Source organism: Gallus gallus, chromosome 8, assembly GCF_016699485.2.
Source record: "Gallus gallus isolate bGalGal1 chromosome 8, bGalGal1.mat.broiler.GRCg7b, whole genome shotgun sequence".
NCBI classification, from domain to species: Eukaryota; Metazoa; Chordata; class Aves; order Galliformes; family Phasianidae; genus Gallus; species Gallus gallus.
In genome coordinates, this window is record NC_052539.1 from 13,989,720 (window position 1) to 14,007,715 (window position 17,996).

The 17,996-nt window shown below is 39.2% G+C and overlaps 1 protein-coding gene across 1 annotated transcript in view; it reads right to left on the bottom strand.

The window, feature by feature from the left end:
• BTBD8 (BTB domain containing 8) overlaps positions 1-14,195 on the bottom strand; it is a 37,070-nt gene extending 22,875 nt beyond the window's left edge. Inside the window, exons 1-5 of the mRNA XM_046898229.1 lie at positions 14,099-14,195; positions 6,676-6,954; positions 5,675-5,792; positions 2,827-2,916; positions 712-792 (exon numbers count right to left, since the gene is read on the bottom strand). Coding sequence (XP_046754185.1) covers positions 712-792; positions 2,827-2,916; positions 5,675-5,792; positions 6,676-6,954; positions 14,099-14,195 — 665 coding nt within the window. The remainder of the gene's footprint in view (positions 1-711; positions 793-2,826; positions 2,917-5,674; positions 5,793-6,675; positions 6,955-14,098) is intronic.
• Between the last annotated feature and the right edge of the window lie 3,801 nt (positions 14,196-17,996).

Below are 17,996 nucleotides of genomic sequence, written 5' to 3' on the forward strand. Positions count from 1 at the left end.
CAATTAGTTATCTAAACTTTGACATTACAGGGCATATTAGAAATAATTCTGTTTTTATTTTAGATAGATAAATTTTGACTTAGAATTTCAAACACTGAGAAATTTTAGTTTAGTTTTTTTTTTTTTTTTGAATATTTAGTGGCAGAGTTCCAAAGCTAACATACAAATCATTTCACAAACTAATTCATATATTTCAGAATTTATTTCACTAAGACAGGATTATCATACAATAGCAACATGAAACTGGGTTTAAAAACCTTTATCAGAAAATAAAATGCCAACAGTTATATTGATATTTAAGACTAGATAGCCTTTACATCAAGTGATTGTTTCAAAATACATTCCAAATATTCACTATTATATATTACCACACTGTAGGTATTGTTCTGAAAGCTACAAGGAATGTACACACAAACATACATTATTCTGCTATAAAACAGGAGGATGTTTTTCACTGTCTTTATATAATATTACAAAAACATCTAGTCCACCTTTTCCAGTAGTTGAATATTTCTTCAACAGCTTTATTTTTGGAATTTCCTTGGATATGTTTAGGTGTGATAATCATTACACTTGACACCTTGGTCTTATTTACAAGACATTTACATCTTTGTATTTACTCTACAAGAGGAATTTTCCTTTAGACTCTTAACTGAGAAAACGTCTAACAAGCATATAATACAGATAGAAGTAATAAAGGTTGACATATACCCAACATCAACTTCAGCTGGGAAGTCCAGAATAGCTCCATATATAAAATGCAAGATGACACTCATTTCTATATGGCTTAAGCTGCAAAGAAAAAAAAGAAAAGCCCAAACACAAATAGAGATGAAAAACAAGTATAGTTACAATACCATGTTTCTTCACGTGAATAAAAAAGTTTGTCAAAAGGGTGATATATCATCCACCCATTCTGTGAATGGAAGGTAATGGAATTATCAGGAATGACCTGATAGTATTACATGTATTTTCCCGATCACCGCAATGTATCTATATGGACTGTATTTTGGTTGAACTCATAATCAGTAGTTTTTTAAATTAGTCATAAGCAGACTACCTACAAGTAAGATTTGACAAGTACCAAAATATTGAGATTATTTATACTGATAATATGCAGTAGGGATTTAAAAAAAAATCTTCTCTAAAACCTTCACTAGTGGTAATAAGTCAATCTTTAAGTAGGCATATATTTCAGAATTGTTTTATAATATTTTAAATTCATTACTTTTACAAATATATTTAAGCTTTTCCTGCAATAAAAATAGATTCAGTAGTTTTATTACAACATGAGGTAGGAATGTTGCATTTCAAAATATTTAGACAAAGTCCTTACAGCTGGATTCAGATTAGGAAATCTGGAAGTCCTTCACAGAGTTATGAGTGCAATTTTCAAAACCTGTAAGTGCTGTGTACATTACTGTCAGTGGAACTTTGACATGCAGACTGAGTTAAGATCCCTTAAAATGTTAGGCATGTTTAAGCAACAGATATTGATGACTAAAAAGAAAAGATAAAAATAGTTGCAACATACTAGGAAGCAAAAATCGACACACATGGTAGCCATAAAATCATAGAATAAGATTGGGTTGGTGAGGACCTTAAAGATCACCTACTTCCAATCCCCTGCCATGAGCGGTGTAGCTACCCACTGGATAGGGCTGCTCAAGGCCCCATCCAGACTGTCCTTGAATAACTTCAGGGATGGGGCCCCCACAACTTCTCCCAGTAACCTGGGTCTCATCATCCTCTGAGAAAAAAATTCTTCCTAACTTCTAACCTAAATCTTCCCCTCTTTTAGTTTAAAACCATTCCCCCTTGTCCTGTCATTATCTGCCCGAGTAAAAAGATGGTCTCCCTCCTGGAAATAAGCTCCCATTAAGTACTGGAAGGCCACAATGAGGTCTCCCTGGAGTCTTCTCCAAGCTAAACAAGCCCAGATCTGTCAACCTTTCTTCATAGGAGAGGTGCTCCAGCCCTTTGATCATATTTACAGCCCTCCTCAGGACCCGCTCCAACAGCTCTCTATCTTCCTTATGCAGAGCAGTCAGTTAAAAGCAGTTTCCCCAGTCTTGGTAGCTGTTACCCTATGCAGAATTTTTATTATTTCAGAATAAAGCCACATGCATTTTATTTGCAAGTGTTTAAAAAGACAGCATGGAAGTGTATATCTAGCAGAAGATTAAATTAGAAAAGATTAGAAAAGAAGCTGAAGTAGATATGTTAACATTAATTTGTTTTAACGGGGATTTAAACTATTGCAATTGATTTTTCTGTTACTAAACAGAACTAATGTGGCAGCCCTCAGTTTGTAGATACGAAGTCTGAAGTATTTGTCCTGCACTGACAGCTCAGTTATTTTCAGATCTTACACAAAGAGTTGTAATGAACAAGCACACTAGTCAAAATTGTGTACGATGTGATTAATGAACACTAATTAAGAAATATATATTTTTGTTTTTACATCATAAATATACTTGTACAAATAGGTATGAAGATACACTGTTCATCCAGCTGTGATGCTTTTTATGACACGTACTACATGGAGTAAAAGCATTAAACAGACTGAATACTAGAATACACTAAAAAAAAAGTATTAGTGCCCTTTTTTGACAAAAAAGGCTTCCCCTGAGCCATCTGACATTTTTAACAAATATACATACACCATTTCATACTTAAGTCAAAACAGTAGTCAGGAAACGTACCAGGTTGAACAAAAACGTCAAGGCAGATTAACTTTCAGTGCACACCACGCTTGCTAGATATTTGCAGTGATTTTAAATTGCATACCTTTGCTCTCACACGGCTTGCAAAGACAACACTTACCCTTGAAGAGTGATGTGCTCTTGGGAGTTTTCAGCCCAACTTCCACTCAGCATAGCAGCAAAGTAACTAGATCTGGCACATAAAATGGCCCTGAGAGAGAAAAAGTAAGCATTATTTCACTAGACACAAATACTTATTATGAGACTCTTTGATAACACTGATTTTAATCTTTGCCCTTTATGTATTAAAGTGTCATCTGTATACTGCGTACCTTATCCCTCAGTATATTTAGAATTTTAAAATATACTAAAGAATAAAACAAAAGCACTCTAAATTTCTCTGCCACAGCTTTCTTCTAGTATGATTGACATCACATAGAGGAAATCTATTGTCACAAATATTTTCCTTTTATGTAATACAAAGCTGCACGTTTATTTCTTCTGTTTTATTGACCAAATAAAGTAAATTATCTTGTTCATACAGCATCGTTTTGGCCAAATAGTTATATCCTGAACCTCTGCATCAAACATGTCTCTCTATTTAAATGAAAAGTATAAGATTTTTACTCAAAATTGTCTGGCCGCTTACTAGCGCATCCTAAAAATAAAAAAACTTAATAACAACATAATCCAACAATATGCTGTGTGTTTCCAGCACTATTTGTGAAGAGCTATCCTTTCTGTTTAGACTTACTACCTCATATTGCATATTCAAAAGGCATAACTGGCTATAAAAGGGCTCATCCAATTTACTACTACTTCAAAGGCAATAAAGAAACCCCAGGCCAGCAGTATTTCTCCCAATATCAGTGTTCAGAGAACAGATGAGGAATCATTTGCAGCAGGAGCCTCTTATGGTGGAAGCGAAAGGGCAGAAAGCAAGAGAAGATAGTAGATGAGAAGTGTTCTGTGATTCCAGCCTTCCAGGTTTATACCAGTTACAGCATTAGCCTTCATTCATCTTATCTGGACTATGGCATCAGTAGATGATATTCTCATGCATGGTTTTTTTTTTTTCCCCCCCCAACACCTACTAAGATTCCTGTTATTCATAAAACTCCTATTTGTAATGTATTTCACGTGGCAGAAAAACCAAGTGTTATGTCTGGCATGAGAATACCTTTTTTTAAACAAATATTTGTTGGCTCTTAAAAGGTTTCACAGCACTTTCATTTTTGCACAGGAAGTAGTAAGAAGAATGCTATTTATGCTTTATTTTCTAGTCAGGTATTCTGCAGTTGCTCATAACTCTCTTCTTCCTTCTTTGGGAGCCTCAGTATTTAAAAATTAGGAATTACTTGGACATTCCTCCAGTGATTTACTGAGCAATAATAATAATTAAGCTTTTACAGAATGTTTCACATTGCAGTTTAGTATGTCCACACGTAAATGGGCATTATATCACAGCTCTGAGCACGCTATCTTGTTTTTGCAAGACACTTCACAGCATCATAGAGACGAAATACACTATGTGTAATTTTGTCATTCTACTTCATATAAATTGTAGTCATTAGCAGAATATTGACAAGTGCCTATTACCTAAACATACAGCATTGATAAAAGCGTAGCTTATGAAATATCTCAATATACTATATGAACTTGACATAAGTTTATCTGTTTTTCTGTTGTGCTTTGCGCCACAAGATCATTACTGGTCACACTGTGTAGCTGCACAGAACTGTAATAATACAACAACTTCAGTAAGATAGAGCTCGCCAGCTCTCTCAGAGTGCTGTTCTGATTTGAAGTCTAATGAAAGTTCATCAGACTATGAGAAAGTAAGGAGTATAGAGATGATTCAACTGTCTTCAGTCTTAGAATTTAAAAACAAACAAAAAAATCAATTTAAATCATACTGGTACTTTCATCACGATTATACACAAAGTTAGCTTTCCCTTATTTATTCCTGATGTTCATATGATGTGGTGTTAAAACAAGCAACTATTGTGCCTGTTTCCTTGCTTTCTCTACGATTTACTGCCATATTTTTTTTTATGCTGGTTAGAGTAGATTCATTGCTTCAGGCAGTAAATGGCCTAAATTAAAGAATCCCAGATGATGGAATACTATTGCAAAAAGAAACTGTACAAAAATTACTCATTTCTCGAAGTTGCCACTCTGAGAATGTGCCTTCTTACAGCATAGACCAGAACTTAAAAAACATGCCTAACCACAGTCCATTCTGCAAATCTAACATATATCCTAATTCTGTTATAAAAAACAAACCAAATAGAAAGCCTCCAACAAGGAAACAACCCATCACCACCAATGTGATGCATCTCCTGTAGAAGTATTTCCAATGTCAGTAATAAAACACAAAACTGGTGTACGGTGTTAAGAAAACACTGAAAGTAGTGGAGGTTTTTGAGCATCTCCCTGTTATTTGTTTGCACATAAAGCAAAGTACAGACTCTACAATTTCCTACTCCAGATGCAAACATTACATGCAAACAGACTGAACAAATGTACAAGATAAGAATAGTACTGCCCCTTTAACTTCCTTTCCCAACGTACAGAAGTCAACTGGGCCAAAGTTCTTAAACTGCCTTGGGACTTTTGATCTAGTAAAGGCCGCTGACTTCCTGAAGGCAGATTAGCAGTCTGTACATAGGCATGACTGATGTAATCAATATAAAATCAAATTTTGCATGCACAGATTCTGAAGAGTAGAAAGAAAGACACAACTCAATTTTTTTTTTTAATCTGTATGGTAATTTTATTCAGTAGCAATAGCTGAATAGTTTATTATTCTAGATCTAGAAATAATAGATTTATTCCTTTTCTTATAGAGAGCACAGGTTAGTTTTGAAAAGTCAGCAAAGAAAACTTGCACAGTAGTTATACATGAGGATATAGTCATTGTATGAGTTTGCAATGGTAAACTTAGAAGAAACTCATCATTTATATACCTGTGAGCTTGAAAATCTTTGCCTTCTATGCAAATATTAATATCTGGACAGCAACGCTTCTTGTAGAGCCTCAATAAGTCATCTCCTAATGCAGATGCTGTTTCTAGCTTGGAATTACCTGCAGGTGGGGAGAAGTAGCCATTTTCACTTTGTTTGGTATACACTAGAGTATTTTCAGGATACAGTTTGAAATATTTGAAAGAAAAAATTTTCACAATGTCAGATTCTAACATTGCATACTCAAGGCAGAAGTCTCCTTGAAAGGTTTTTCAGAGCCAGCAGTGGGACATGCATTTTACTTGGCATCATGAGCAGAGGTACTGGAAAATGACCAGCACTTCTCTTTAGGTATCTATACAAGAAGAGTGCTACAGTTACTCTTCTGGAAGATCACATAGCCAGTTCATTTCTTTTACAAAGATCTGGTACCTCAGTACTCAAGAAAACCAGACTTGGAAGAAGTTCAGGGTTATGTAGCGCTACTACCTTCTGTGTGAACGGATTTGTTGCTTGACCCTACCCTACTGACGCAGCTATAGCAGCAACCACCTGCAGCATGGATGCAGTCACAACTGCAGTAGGGAAGGCTCTGAAAGATTCCAAAGCCCTCATAAAATAAGACACATTGGAACTAGTATGATTACAAAAAAAAGTGGGGGGTGGGGAAGAGATGCTCTGTGCTCAGGACTGAAGTTTGCTGCACTACAGAGAAAAAGTGGGACACAATGATGATGTACATGACCAGTGCTTAGCACATCCTTTCAGATTTCCACTACAGACTGGTAGGGAACTGTTCCTACCAAATTTCTCCAGCAATTCATTTTTTCAGAGTACGTGAAAATGAGGTAGACCATAGCAAAGAATATCCAAGTAGGTTGTGTTACAACAAAAGCTTTAATCTTTTCCCTCATTTTTACACACGTATAAACCTTTGGATAATCAATTAAAAGGAAAAAAAACAAACACAACAAAAACCAAGAAAAATATAGTAGCAAACCTACCTGCCATGGCTTTGTTACTTTCTGCAGCAACGAATTCAGAAGTATCCCCTTCACGGCTAGGTGAACAAGCAGCTTCTTTCTGAACAGCTCTGCTTAGAGCATTCTGATCAGCTGCGCTTTTGTCATCTCCAAGACAACTTACATCTGTTTGCTGCTCTTCAGAACGCTCCATGTTGTTTTCTTGTATTAATTTGGGCTCCAGAACTTTTTTCATCATAGCCAGTTCCTCAGATTCTTGAAGATTTTTATCAGATGAATATACAAGCCTAAAAAATGATACTGAATTTCATTCCTGCCATTTTTTAATTTGCCAACTGAAAAAAAAAATCTAAAAGGACATTTTTCATCTAACAAAGTTCATGAACAGGAAGAAAAAAAGGCTGGACTGTACAGTAACTAATAAGAAAACTTTTTTAAACTCTGAAAACCAGTGCATTTCTTTAACGCTTCTCCCCCCCAGAATAACATAACTAATAAAATGTACTGTCAAGTTACAAGGAACAAAGGCATTTTTTCCTACTCTTTGTAGCTCATATACCATAATCATGTGCTGGCAAAAGCAGAAGCAAAGCATATTAGTAGTGATAGATCAGAGGCTGATAAATCTTAGTATGACCAAGAAAAGACATTACCTTTTAAATCAAATTAAAAAAAAAAATCAAAACATGAAGAGCTTCTATCATCAAGAACCCACATGAAGAAGCATGGGAAGCTTCGGAGAGAAAAAAAATAATTTCAAAAGGAATTCTTGAAAGCATGAAAGTTTTCAGTTAAGATTAGTGTAAAGTTTTCATTTTTCTCATACAGTAATTCCAGCTTCCCACTTTCCCATCTGTTTCACCAACTTATTTTTGGCTCCAGATCTGGAAAGGCTAACAAAGCCTGCAGTCTGTGACTGCAGAGCTCTCATATTTAAAGAAAGATGCTGCTCTTCAGCAGCTTAATAGAGTCTTAAATGGTCAATGTGAACAGATAAGATGTTTTATCTGCGGTTTCATACCAGATAGATGAAGTTAACAAAGTTTAACAGAAGAGCTACAGTTGCCTAGGATTCCATGGATAGATACTTGCAGATCTGCATTTAGTCACTCATTCCATGGCAAAGAGGATTTATTGTTAATGCTGTGAAAAACGGTAATTTGAGTATGCTACTCCAACACTATGCTGTAAAAGGGGAAGAAAAAAAATATGAAGAAATCACCTTCCAGTATTCATAAGACTTGAGTCCTCATTCTTAACTCTCAACATGTTGAGTTAATGTTTCAACACAAATTCATGTACTCACCATTCTGTTGCCATTGCACATTCAGCATGTAAAGACAGTACAACTTGACTTTGAGGGAGAATTGGTTCTAACAGAAGTACTGCTTTGTCATAAAAATAATTGTTTTAATATTCTTGCTTTCTTTCTGTCAGTAACTGAAAAACATATCCATAGGCAATCCACTAAGCTAGGCAACAGGGAATCCTCAGGGTATTTTCAGATAATTTACATAGGAAACCTCAGGACTATGGTTCTATTACCAGCAAGCTTAAGTCAATTAAAATGGCACCAGTTACTACAACTAGGAAGTCTACAAATAAAACAAGTAAACAGACATGCTGTTAAGCCAGAACCAAATGACTGGTTTCTAGATCTGAAAAGTTACTCTATGATCCACTTATTTTGTCCTTTGAGTTAGGAAGAGTCTCCTTACTGCAAACCACAGCCACTGTCCACAAGACTGACAAAAATCCCAAAGTGACATGGTCCAAACCACTAAAAGCCATGGAAAGAACACAATTAAACAAAAAAGTGGAAAAAAGACTTGGTTTAAAACAAACAATCCATATTTAAAATTACACAGAACTCATTTTTGTTACTTCCAAGAATGCTTAAACTCACTGAAACACCAAGCTTTACTGAAACCTATTAGGGCAGCCACTCTTACTCTCCCAAAGCAACTGTAAACCTGTGTGCAAGAACACTGGATTTAAATATTAACCAAATCTAAAACCATATTCTCAGCTAGTTAGGTAGCAGCCTTTTAAAACCTCTCTACAACAGATTCTGCTTTCTCTGAGAGAGTTCTTCACTGAAAGCCCTTCTGGAGAAAACAGCTACCAGCCTCCTCCTCCTTAAACCAAGTTATTTTTATGTACACATACACCTATGTACATGTTTATATATATATGTAAATATATATACAGATATATAAATAGATCTACAAATATGTATACACACATGCACACTTATATGTACACATATGTAAATGTCACTAGATAAGTGCTTTTGAGTTTTTAAATGCTTAGTGTTTAAACAGACAAGATCTGGTACATGTTGTAGATATGTTATACATATGCCTGGACTTGTAGAACATCAGTAAAAAGATTACAAAACAGGCTTGAACAAGTCATTAATGCGAGGAGAGAGGGTCACTTTTTAAATTTTGATTCCCCCCTCCCCCCCCCCCCCCCCCAAGTTCAGTTAACAACACAGAACAGATGTTAATGCTAGAATCCATCAGAAAACTCTCCATCATAAATACCACAGGCAGCACGAAGCACAAGAGTCTGACCTGTATGAAAAGGGTTAAGTCTACTTTTTGGCAGCACATCATCAGTTTAATGTAATGTTACCTTTATAATAGATGGACAAGTCCAGATGCCAAAATAGGGTACTTGGTATTGCGAGGGATAGTACAATCAGACACACACTAAATGAATTATGCTTTTCTTTTATTTACAACTTGTACAGAACTGTGTGTTGTTTTCAATTGGAGCTTTGTATAGCACATGCTAGAATTTCAAGCAGTAACTAGATTTGCCTCAAATATCTTCTGCAGATGTCTAAAATACTGTATCATACAGTCTTACTCAAACAGTAGACCTATGTATTATCACAATAAAATGCCAAAATAATAAAGATCTAATAACTTTTGCTGGTAAAATAACTATGAAAATGTAGAAAAATACATAATCAGTTTCCCTCCCATGGTTTTAACGAAGCCTTCAGTGAATATAACTGCAGCAAATAGTTTTGTGCATTGCACTTAACATTGGGAGACTTGCTAAGATATTGCAGCAATACATCTATAGCAGTGAGTCTTTGTTAATGCAAGTTAGGCATGTCACATAAGCAACCTCAGTTTACCTCTTAAGATTCTTCTATTTCCCTTTAGATTTGCTAGAAGAATTATCTGCTTGATAGTGCTTAGTTTTTTGTAGCTGAGATGGCTATTTTAAATCAATTGATTTATTGTGACAAGTATTTCTGTAAATTTCTTCTCATTAGATGCAACATCAGCTGCTTCACTGCTGCCAGATTCAATTTTACAATTCCATGTGAAAGCTAATTATGTCAGCAGAAGAACAATCTGGCCTTTAAGCAATCACTGTCCCAGTGAAAGGTTTCTGCCTATTTCATATGAATTACATTTTACTTCTGCGTAGAGGATACATAAGTTCATGGCATAAAATCTACAAAACACATGTAGTATCTGACCAACTTCCCTCCATTCCACATTCCTTGCTTAGCAAATTCTGAATATTCTCACTGAGCAGCCAAGCTCACGTTTACAACCACAGCAAATTGACTTGGTGCTGTAATAACAGATCACAGAACGCATTTGTGTAGACAAATGTCTTTAGAAGAGCCAGTTAGAGGAGCAAAATCCTTAATGCCTTAATTAGAATGAAAAACACTTCACTTTACAAGCAGTAGTTCCCAATTTTTTCAGCATTTACTGATCAGTGAAGTTGAGACTTCACTGAACATTTTAACTTCCGTAATTCAAAGTTTAATTGCTTGATAAAGTTAAAGATAGTTGCATCAGCTTTCTCACATTCCCCGTATTTAGAGGGCAAGATTTGTTAATTTCATTTGTTTGGGGAAGGATGATTTTTTTTTCCAGCTGTTTCTCAAAGCATGATATAAATACAAGCAATTAATTCGCATTTTTAACCATGTATCAGCACAGGTCCCAGGATTTTCAGGATCTCGTGTTATTTACTAAGTATCATTTTCTCATTTAGAAACATTTCCTGATAGTTCAGTTTGCATAAAGGCAACATTTACTATTTATTATCTACAACAGAACACAATGATTAAATAATAGCAAGCCTAGAGAGTACAGGAGCCAAAAACTGCATAATAATCTTCTATTTCTTTCTTCATATATGCCCTGAAGTCTAATTCCATCTCCCCTATCTTAAAAAGGCAAAAGAACTGAAAGAAATTCATGAAAGTTCTAAGGACATGCAGTAATTTTCATTTTAAAAGTGACTAAGTAAGCCAGAACTGTTCACTCTGAATGAGACACCAAAGAGAGAGAAGGGGTGTGCCAGTAATCTCTGAGTATCACAGAGAGAGTAGATAGGAAATAGCCATTCACTCTTCCAAGTGCAAAAACATCACATGAAAACATCAAAAGAAGAACATCAAATCAAAACTCCAAATGAAACAATACCAGTCACAGTCAACAAAGGAGGGGGGGTTTGTTATATGGGGAACCCCTAATTTGTGGTCTTCTTACCAAACATCAGGGTCTGCAGCATCTTTTACAACAGTTTGGGTTAGACCAGGCATTCATAGAAGACAAATTCACCAAGATACAGTAAGGAAGTCCACAACAAATATTTTTGCAGTCTAGGAGAATAAGAGAGGCAAACAGCAGATATACTTCTCCAGTTACTAATGTCCTTCTTACACTCTCTACTTCTGACCATTTTTGGAAGGTATGGATCCTAGACAGAACCTTAGCTATCATGAATGCAACTGTAGTGAATCACACTGATCACAGTCTTCTCTGTGAGATCTTGTAGACTTGAATAATTTTATGGGATCCTGTTCCATAAATATACTACTAGTCAAATGCTCTAAAAGTTGAACTCTAGACTCTCCGAAGAGCTTCATATTGAAGCAATTCCCCAAAAATACGGCATTGTTATGGTAACTTTCACCATGAACTAGTATTGCCAATTCCCTTACATCTTATGCAGTACAAAAGAGAGGGAAGAAACAGTTGTTGAGCCAAGACATGTAGATGCACACACAACAGAAACAAGTTTCATGAATCTATCTTTCTGAGAAGGTACCACTTGGGAGGGTAGTTCACTACATCAACAGGCACAAATAGAAAGAGGATAAAATAGATCATGTCAGAATAAACTGTATTAACAACAAGATTTTCAAGAACACAGGAGGCATGCTATTCTTCTGAAAAAAGAGAGGTTTGTAATCTTAATGGTACCCCCTGCCCATCTTCAGGGTTCATTCCAACCCAAACCATTCTGTGACTTTATAACCCACTGGAGGAGAACATAGATGCCTGTATTTTAAGGGTAATATTTCTGAGGCAAAAGTTTAAAGGAATTCAGCATACGTGAGCAGAAGTTATGTTTTGTTTCCCCTCCAGAACAGCCAGTACCTAATGGGAACGATGAAAATAGTTAGCAACCACTAAGAGTAATCTCACACACAGTTTGTTTAAAGAAATGCTTCCCATTTGCACTACTTTGTAAACCAACATTATGGAACTGAAAATGGGAATTAACTATATTTAAAGAACAAATACAAGTTTTTATGGAAACCTGACATGGAAGACCTAAACCATCATCTTCTGTAGTGTACCTGAGGTCATGCACTTTTAGCAGATATCCCACTTTCTGGCTTGCTTTCTTTTCTGTGCACAAAACAAAGATTCTGACAGACATGACAGTAGTGAAGTTGTGAAAGAGGTGTGACTAAGTGACAGATGAAACTGGAACAGTGCTATCAGGCATCTGCTGTACTAATTGTAGCAGCCATAGACAATATTTTTTTCTACAAAGGAAAGGCGTGCATAGTCTACAGATAAACTGTCATCATGCTGTCTAGTAGTTTCCCTTCAAGAACGTTTTCCTCTGTACTTAAACTAGATGTAGCATCCTTCCACTGTCAGATACAGAACTGTACAAACATAACAAGGTCAAAGCCTTGGTTGGTCTACTTTGAGTCAATTGCTGGTGCTGCAAATTAACCCGTGTCAGTAAGTGTCACAGTGACAATTGTCTTCCTTTGTATTTGATCTATATGTATTGCTTAACTTCATCCAGCTGTCACTAGGTCTTCCCTCTTCCCTTCCTTAAATCACATCCCTTTTAATAGAAATATCAGGAATAGAGTAGTAACTAGATTTTTTGTTCTAAAGCTGTCTTTTCCAGATTGAAGTGACAGACTGCAATTTTCATTTTACTTAGTTAAGTTAAACCAGTACTGAATCACTGTGATATTATTAAGCCATCCAAAACTTCTAATAAACTTAAGTGTTATAAAAGGGAAAAAAAAAAAAAAAAGATATATTGCATACTCTAAAATAACACACACTAGCAAATAAACACTTCCTGGTTTTTTTAATGATATTTGTTCTTATATGCAGTTATAATCCCCTTTCCTACCCACAATATTACTAATACTGCTCTAATACAGCAGATTAATGTTTGAAACACTGCAGTTAAAAATTTAAACACTTATCAAATCAGGGCTGCAACTACAGGAAAAAGAAAGTCTAGCTCAGGTACAGGATATCCTAAACACAGACAAGCAGTTCAAACTCTTAACAAGTCTGTCAGTTGAGGAAGTTCTTCTTCTCAATCTTACCTAAATTTGGGCCTATCAAATTTGATTAACAGCAGGCCCTGACACTGATGTTAAGATTTAGTTATAAGTATTTAATCTCAGTAAAAACAAACAAACAAGGCAATCTACTACCACTAGAATTCTAGCCATGCTAACTAGAATTCTAGCCAATTTTAGTGACAACAGGAGTATTACAGTGAACTGAGATGATTTTACAGTTAAGTCTATCCATCTGCTGAGAAAACACTTTGTAGCTGAGACTGAAGATTTGGTGTGTATCGCCATGTTTGGGTATGCATGCTATGTATATATACTTATGCCTTCAACAAAATCCCACTTGATGATCTATGAAATTTAATCTCTAGTCTAGATACTGTTTGACCATATCAAGTATGTATTTTCCATACCTTTGCTTCTCTTCATTTTTAAGTTGTGTGAATTAATAAAATGCAGGCTCAAAACCTATAAACCATAGAATCACAGGATGGCTTGGGTTGGAAGGGACCTTAAAGATCATCTGGTTCCAACCCCCTGCCATGGGCAGGGACACTTCTCACTAGATCAGGTTGCCCAGGCCCTATTCCTGGAGGAGTTTGAGACCAGGCTGGATGGGGCCATCCAAGAAAGAATTTTCCTCACACCTTAATGATACAAAGCAACAAAATTCCCTTATTATCTTTTATTACAACAGTCCATCCTTACTAGAGGAACTAGTCAAATTCAGTATGGATTCTATGGAACTTCATATACTTCCTGACCCTTCATGGGAAAAAGGGTAAAAAGCAGCTTATCTGTCAGAGAGTAAGACATTAATGACCTAATTACCTGCAACAAACTGCTGTCCTTCTGGGATGCTGAGTTCCTCACTTCTTGAGGCAGACTGCAGAACCCTGCTTGGGTAGTAATCTCCTGACATTGTCATGCTTGCAAATGTTGACCATTTCTAGTTGCAGTTGTGTTTTTAAGAGTTAATGTATAGGGTGATCAGCATCACCATATGGATGCTGCATTTCCTTGTGACCAAGTTTCTTCCTGGTGTCCTCAGACATTGAAGTATAAAGGGGAAAACAAAGTGGGGCTCAGCTATTTCACACTGAGGCTGTGCAGAAAGACTAGCATAGAGCTCATCACATCCTTCAACCTGCTCAAAAACAGAAGTTTGGCAATGGGAGCTGCACAGGCTCCTGTACGCAAGTAACATGTGGCCTATGCCCCTCTTGCACAAGAAAGGCAGAGGCCCAAAGGAAGTCTCACTGAGATGGAAGCCAAATATGGCTTATGAGAAAAAGAGATCCTAAATCCCCAAGGAAAGCTAAAAGGCAAGCTAAATGCAAACAGGAAAAGGGAATGAAATGTTTTTATAGCTTTGATGAAGGCTTCAACATTACACTAGCGCTCTGCTTCTATTCCACTGAGGAACACTATTTATAAATCAGAAAATCCAGAACTTTCATTGAAAATAAATTTCTCTTGGGAGCTCAATTGCAGCACCTGGTCTTTGGTAAGGTCTAGGCCGCAACTCCTAGAAACTGTCATCATGCTGTCTAGTAGTTTCCCTTCAAGGTTTTCCTCTGTACTTAAACTAGATATTATAGTATATACTATATAGTATAGATAGTATCCTTCCACTATCAGATACAAAACTGTACAAACATAACTGCACAGTGACTCATGTGGTCCAAGAACTAGGATACATTCCTCTCAACAAACTATAACTCAAAGCACTGCTTTGGATATGCTAAAATATAAGTCATTTGTATCTTAGCTAAAAGAATCACAGATACTAGCAGAAGTCACCAGTCCAACAATGAAGCTAAGCTCTTTTCAACCAGAGCTGCTTCCTTTCCCTGGTCCAAAGCCTTTAATTGTCACTAAACTTCAGTGCATTCTGTGGCACTTGCGTCTGCAGAAGTTGCTAGGTGACTCAATTCAAATGCTGAAGTATCAAACATCATTGAAGATAAGTTGAGAAAAAACAGCAATCTTGCCAAACGCAACTTTGTACACTGTTCAGAACGTATGTGGAAGTTCACCTAAGAACTGAAAAGAGCTTGAGGACTCTTCTCAAAAATAAGAGTTTTTAAGAATGGAAAAAGGTTTTATTTAGATGAGCTGTTTTGAGTTATCTTTTTCACAACTAAGACTGTGCTTCTTGGAGAGCCTGCAGGACTCCAGAGGTCATTATGTGCCCTGCTACAAACAGACCAAAGTGAAAGCAAATATTTATGAGCTGTAGACATGTTAAGTGCTTCCCATTAAGACAGTAAAGGTATACTACAGCAGTATATACATAATTAAGATAATTATTCCCAATAACTTCCCAATTCGCAAGTTGAAATAATTTGGAGTTTTTTTAATCTGCAGTGTCACGTTTCTGCATGGAAGTCTTTTGCACTGCCACTTATATGAGAGGTAAAGTAATGAAATTGCACTAGTGTGTGTAAGACAACGAGACAAAAATCTGCGTTCTGTTTCTCACTGTTTCACTGATGCTTGATTGAGACCAATAGAAAGCTGACCAACACCAGTAATCAGCCTGCTCAGCTACACTGATTACATGGCTTTAAATATTAATCTCAATTCAAAAAGCATTATTTCATTCTTAAAATTTTCATACCCTGAATAAATATTTCAGCCATATGCTGCCTTATTTAGAAATTTATGAAAAGAATGGGTGAAACCAACAACAAAAGGCCAGCCTATATTACTTTTAGGCATTTAACTCTAGAATAGCAACACGTTCTCCTTTCTCTTATCAACTCCTCAAGAGCCTAAAAGCACATGCTTTCTTCTAGGCACATCTGGAATTCTTTGGGAAGCGTGACAGTGCCTGCTGCTCTGCTCCCATGCACACCCATGCCGCCCATCAGCACTGCTGCAAAGGAGGTAGGTGCATCACTGTGACTTTGTCAGGGCAAAGCAAGTACTGCTCAGCTCTTGGGAAGGATGAGAGGTACTATGGATCAGGGAAGACTGTGTGGCCTGGCTGTGGCACCAGTCAGCAACCCTCATGTACTGGCCTAAAGCTTGGAGCAGACAAGTGTGATGCCACAGAGGTGCTAGCAGCTGGCACTGGGAAGGCAGCCCGGCCCTTGCGGCAGTCCCTGGGCAGCTGCCAGCCCACACCCACACCTCACCCAGCACTCCAGAGAGCTGTGCTGCTCAGCCTCAGCCATGATGACTTTGGGGATGGCCACACAGTTCCTGACCTGATGCGTCACTCACGAAGTCATCCTGGCTCTCCTAGTCAGCAGTGACTATCTATCAGCATACCACCAGCACATTCCTCCTTTGTTGTTTTTGTCAGTTAGCCTTGCTATTAGCATAGCGATAGCCACATTTTTAAAGGATACATTCAGCACTTCTACTGCTTTTCCTCTGTTACGATTGCACAAGCATCTACATACCATAGCAATACACTGAGCACCATGTAGCTGTGTGCCGTCAAGAGGAAGGATGGAGGCAGTGGGAAATAAGCAAGGTGCAGCAAAGTCTTCTGCAAACGCCGCGGGAAGGCTGTAGAAGAACTGCTTAAAAAGGGAAAGCTCCGCAACAGGTGTGAATGCCGGGAAGTGGAAGGCGGGGGCCCAGGAGCGCCCCCAGCCCACTGCCCGCCCGCCGTAGCCGCGCACTCACCGCAGGAAGCGCCGGAGCTCGGCGGGCCCCGGCCCGTGCAGTCGCAGCGTCTCGCGGGGCGGCCGCCCCCCGCCCAGGCCGCCGAACAGCCGCGGCGCCCGCGCCAGGAGCACGGCCCGGTGAGCCCGCAGCGCCGCGTCGCCCACGCGGATCGTCACGTCGGAGCGCGTCCCGTCCGCCAGCAACCTGCGGGAGCGCACCGGCACCGTTACCCGTACCGCTGCCGCTGCCGCCGCCGCCGCCGCCACCACCACCACCACCACCACTACCGCCGCCGGCCCGGCCCGGCTCGGCTCGCCTACACCTACCTGCTCAGGTCCTGCCGCAGCTGCTCGGCCAGCGCCTCTTTCAGTCGCTGCCGCTCCGCCGCCCCCGGGCCGGGGCCCTTCGGCGCAGCGCCGCTACCGCAGCGCGCCATGTGCCGGCAGCCACCGCGAGCCTGGCTCGGGGACGGTCCCTTCCCTACGACGCCGAGGCGCGGCCCGCCGGCCCTAAGGCAGAAAGGACAGCGCGGGGGGCGACGGCGCCCCCCTTCCCGCCAACGCCGTCCCGCCACTGGGTCCGAGACGCCCTCGCATGATAGGACGCAACTGCCCCTCGGCGCGGCTGAGGCGCCCACCCCGCTGCCTCTAGGGCCGCGGCCGGCAGCCGCCTCCGCCAATGAGAGCTCGCGGTGCGCCGCCCGGCCCCGCCCTGCCCCGCGGCGCCTCGAGCACCCTTCCCGGCGGGCGGGGCGGGGCGGGACCTTCCGGCTCGACCCCACCCCCCCGCGGAGGGGAGTGGCGGGAGCGCCGTCCCGGTGCCGTGCCCCGGCCGATCCCCGACACCCGGCGGAGCCTCCCGCAGAGCGCTGCGCACGGGGGCGCAGCCAGCCGGGGGAACATCCTCAATTCCCAGCAGAGGTTTTGGTACCGAGATTAGACTGCTGCGTAAACAGTAACAGCAGCTCTGCAGCATCCTTCAGAGGCAGGAATCTTGCCAACTTTTTAGTTCAGTTTAAGAGGCATGTAACTGCTGGAGTATATAAATGGTGAAAACGTTCGTGAGAAAAATTATACTTGAATGTCAGGTACCATTCATAGGAGGG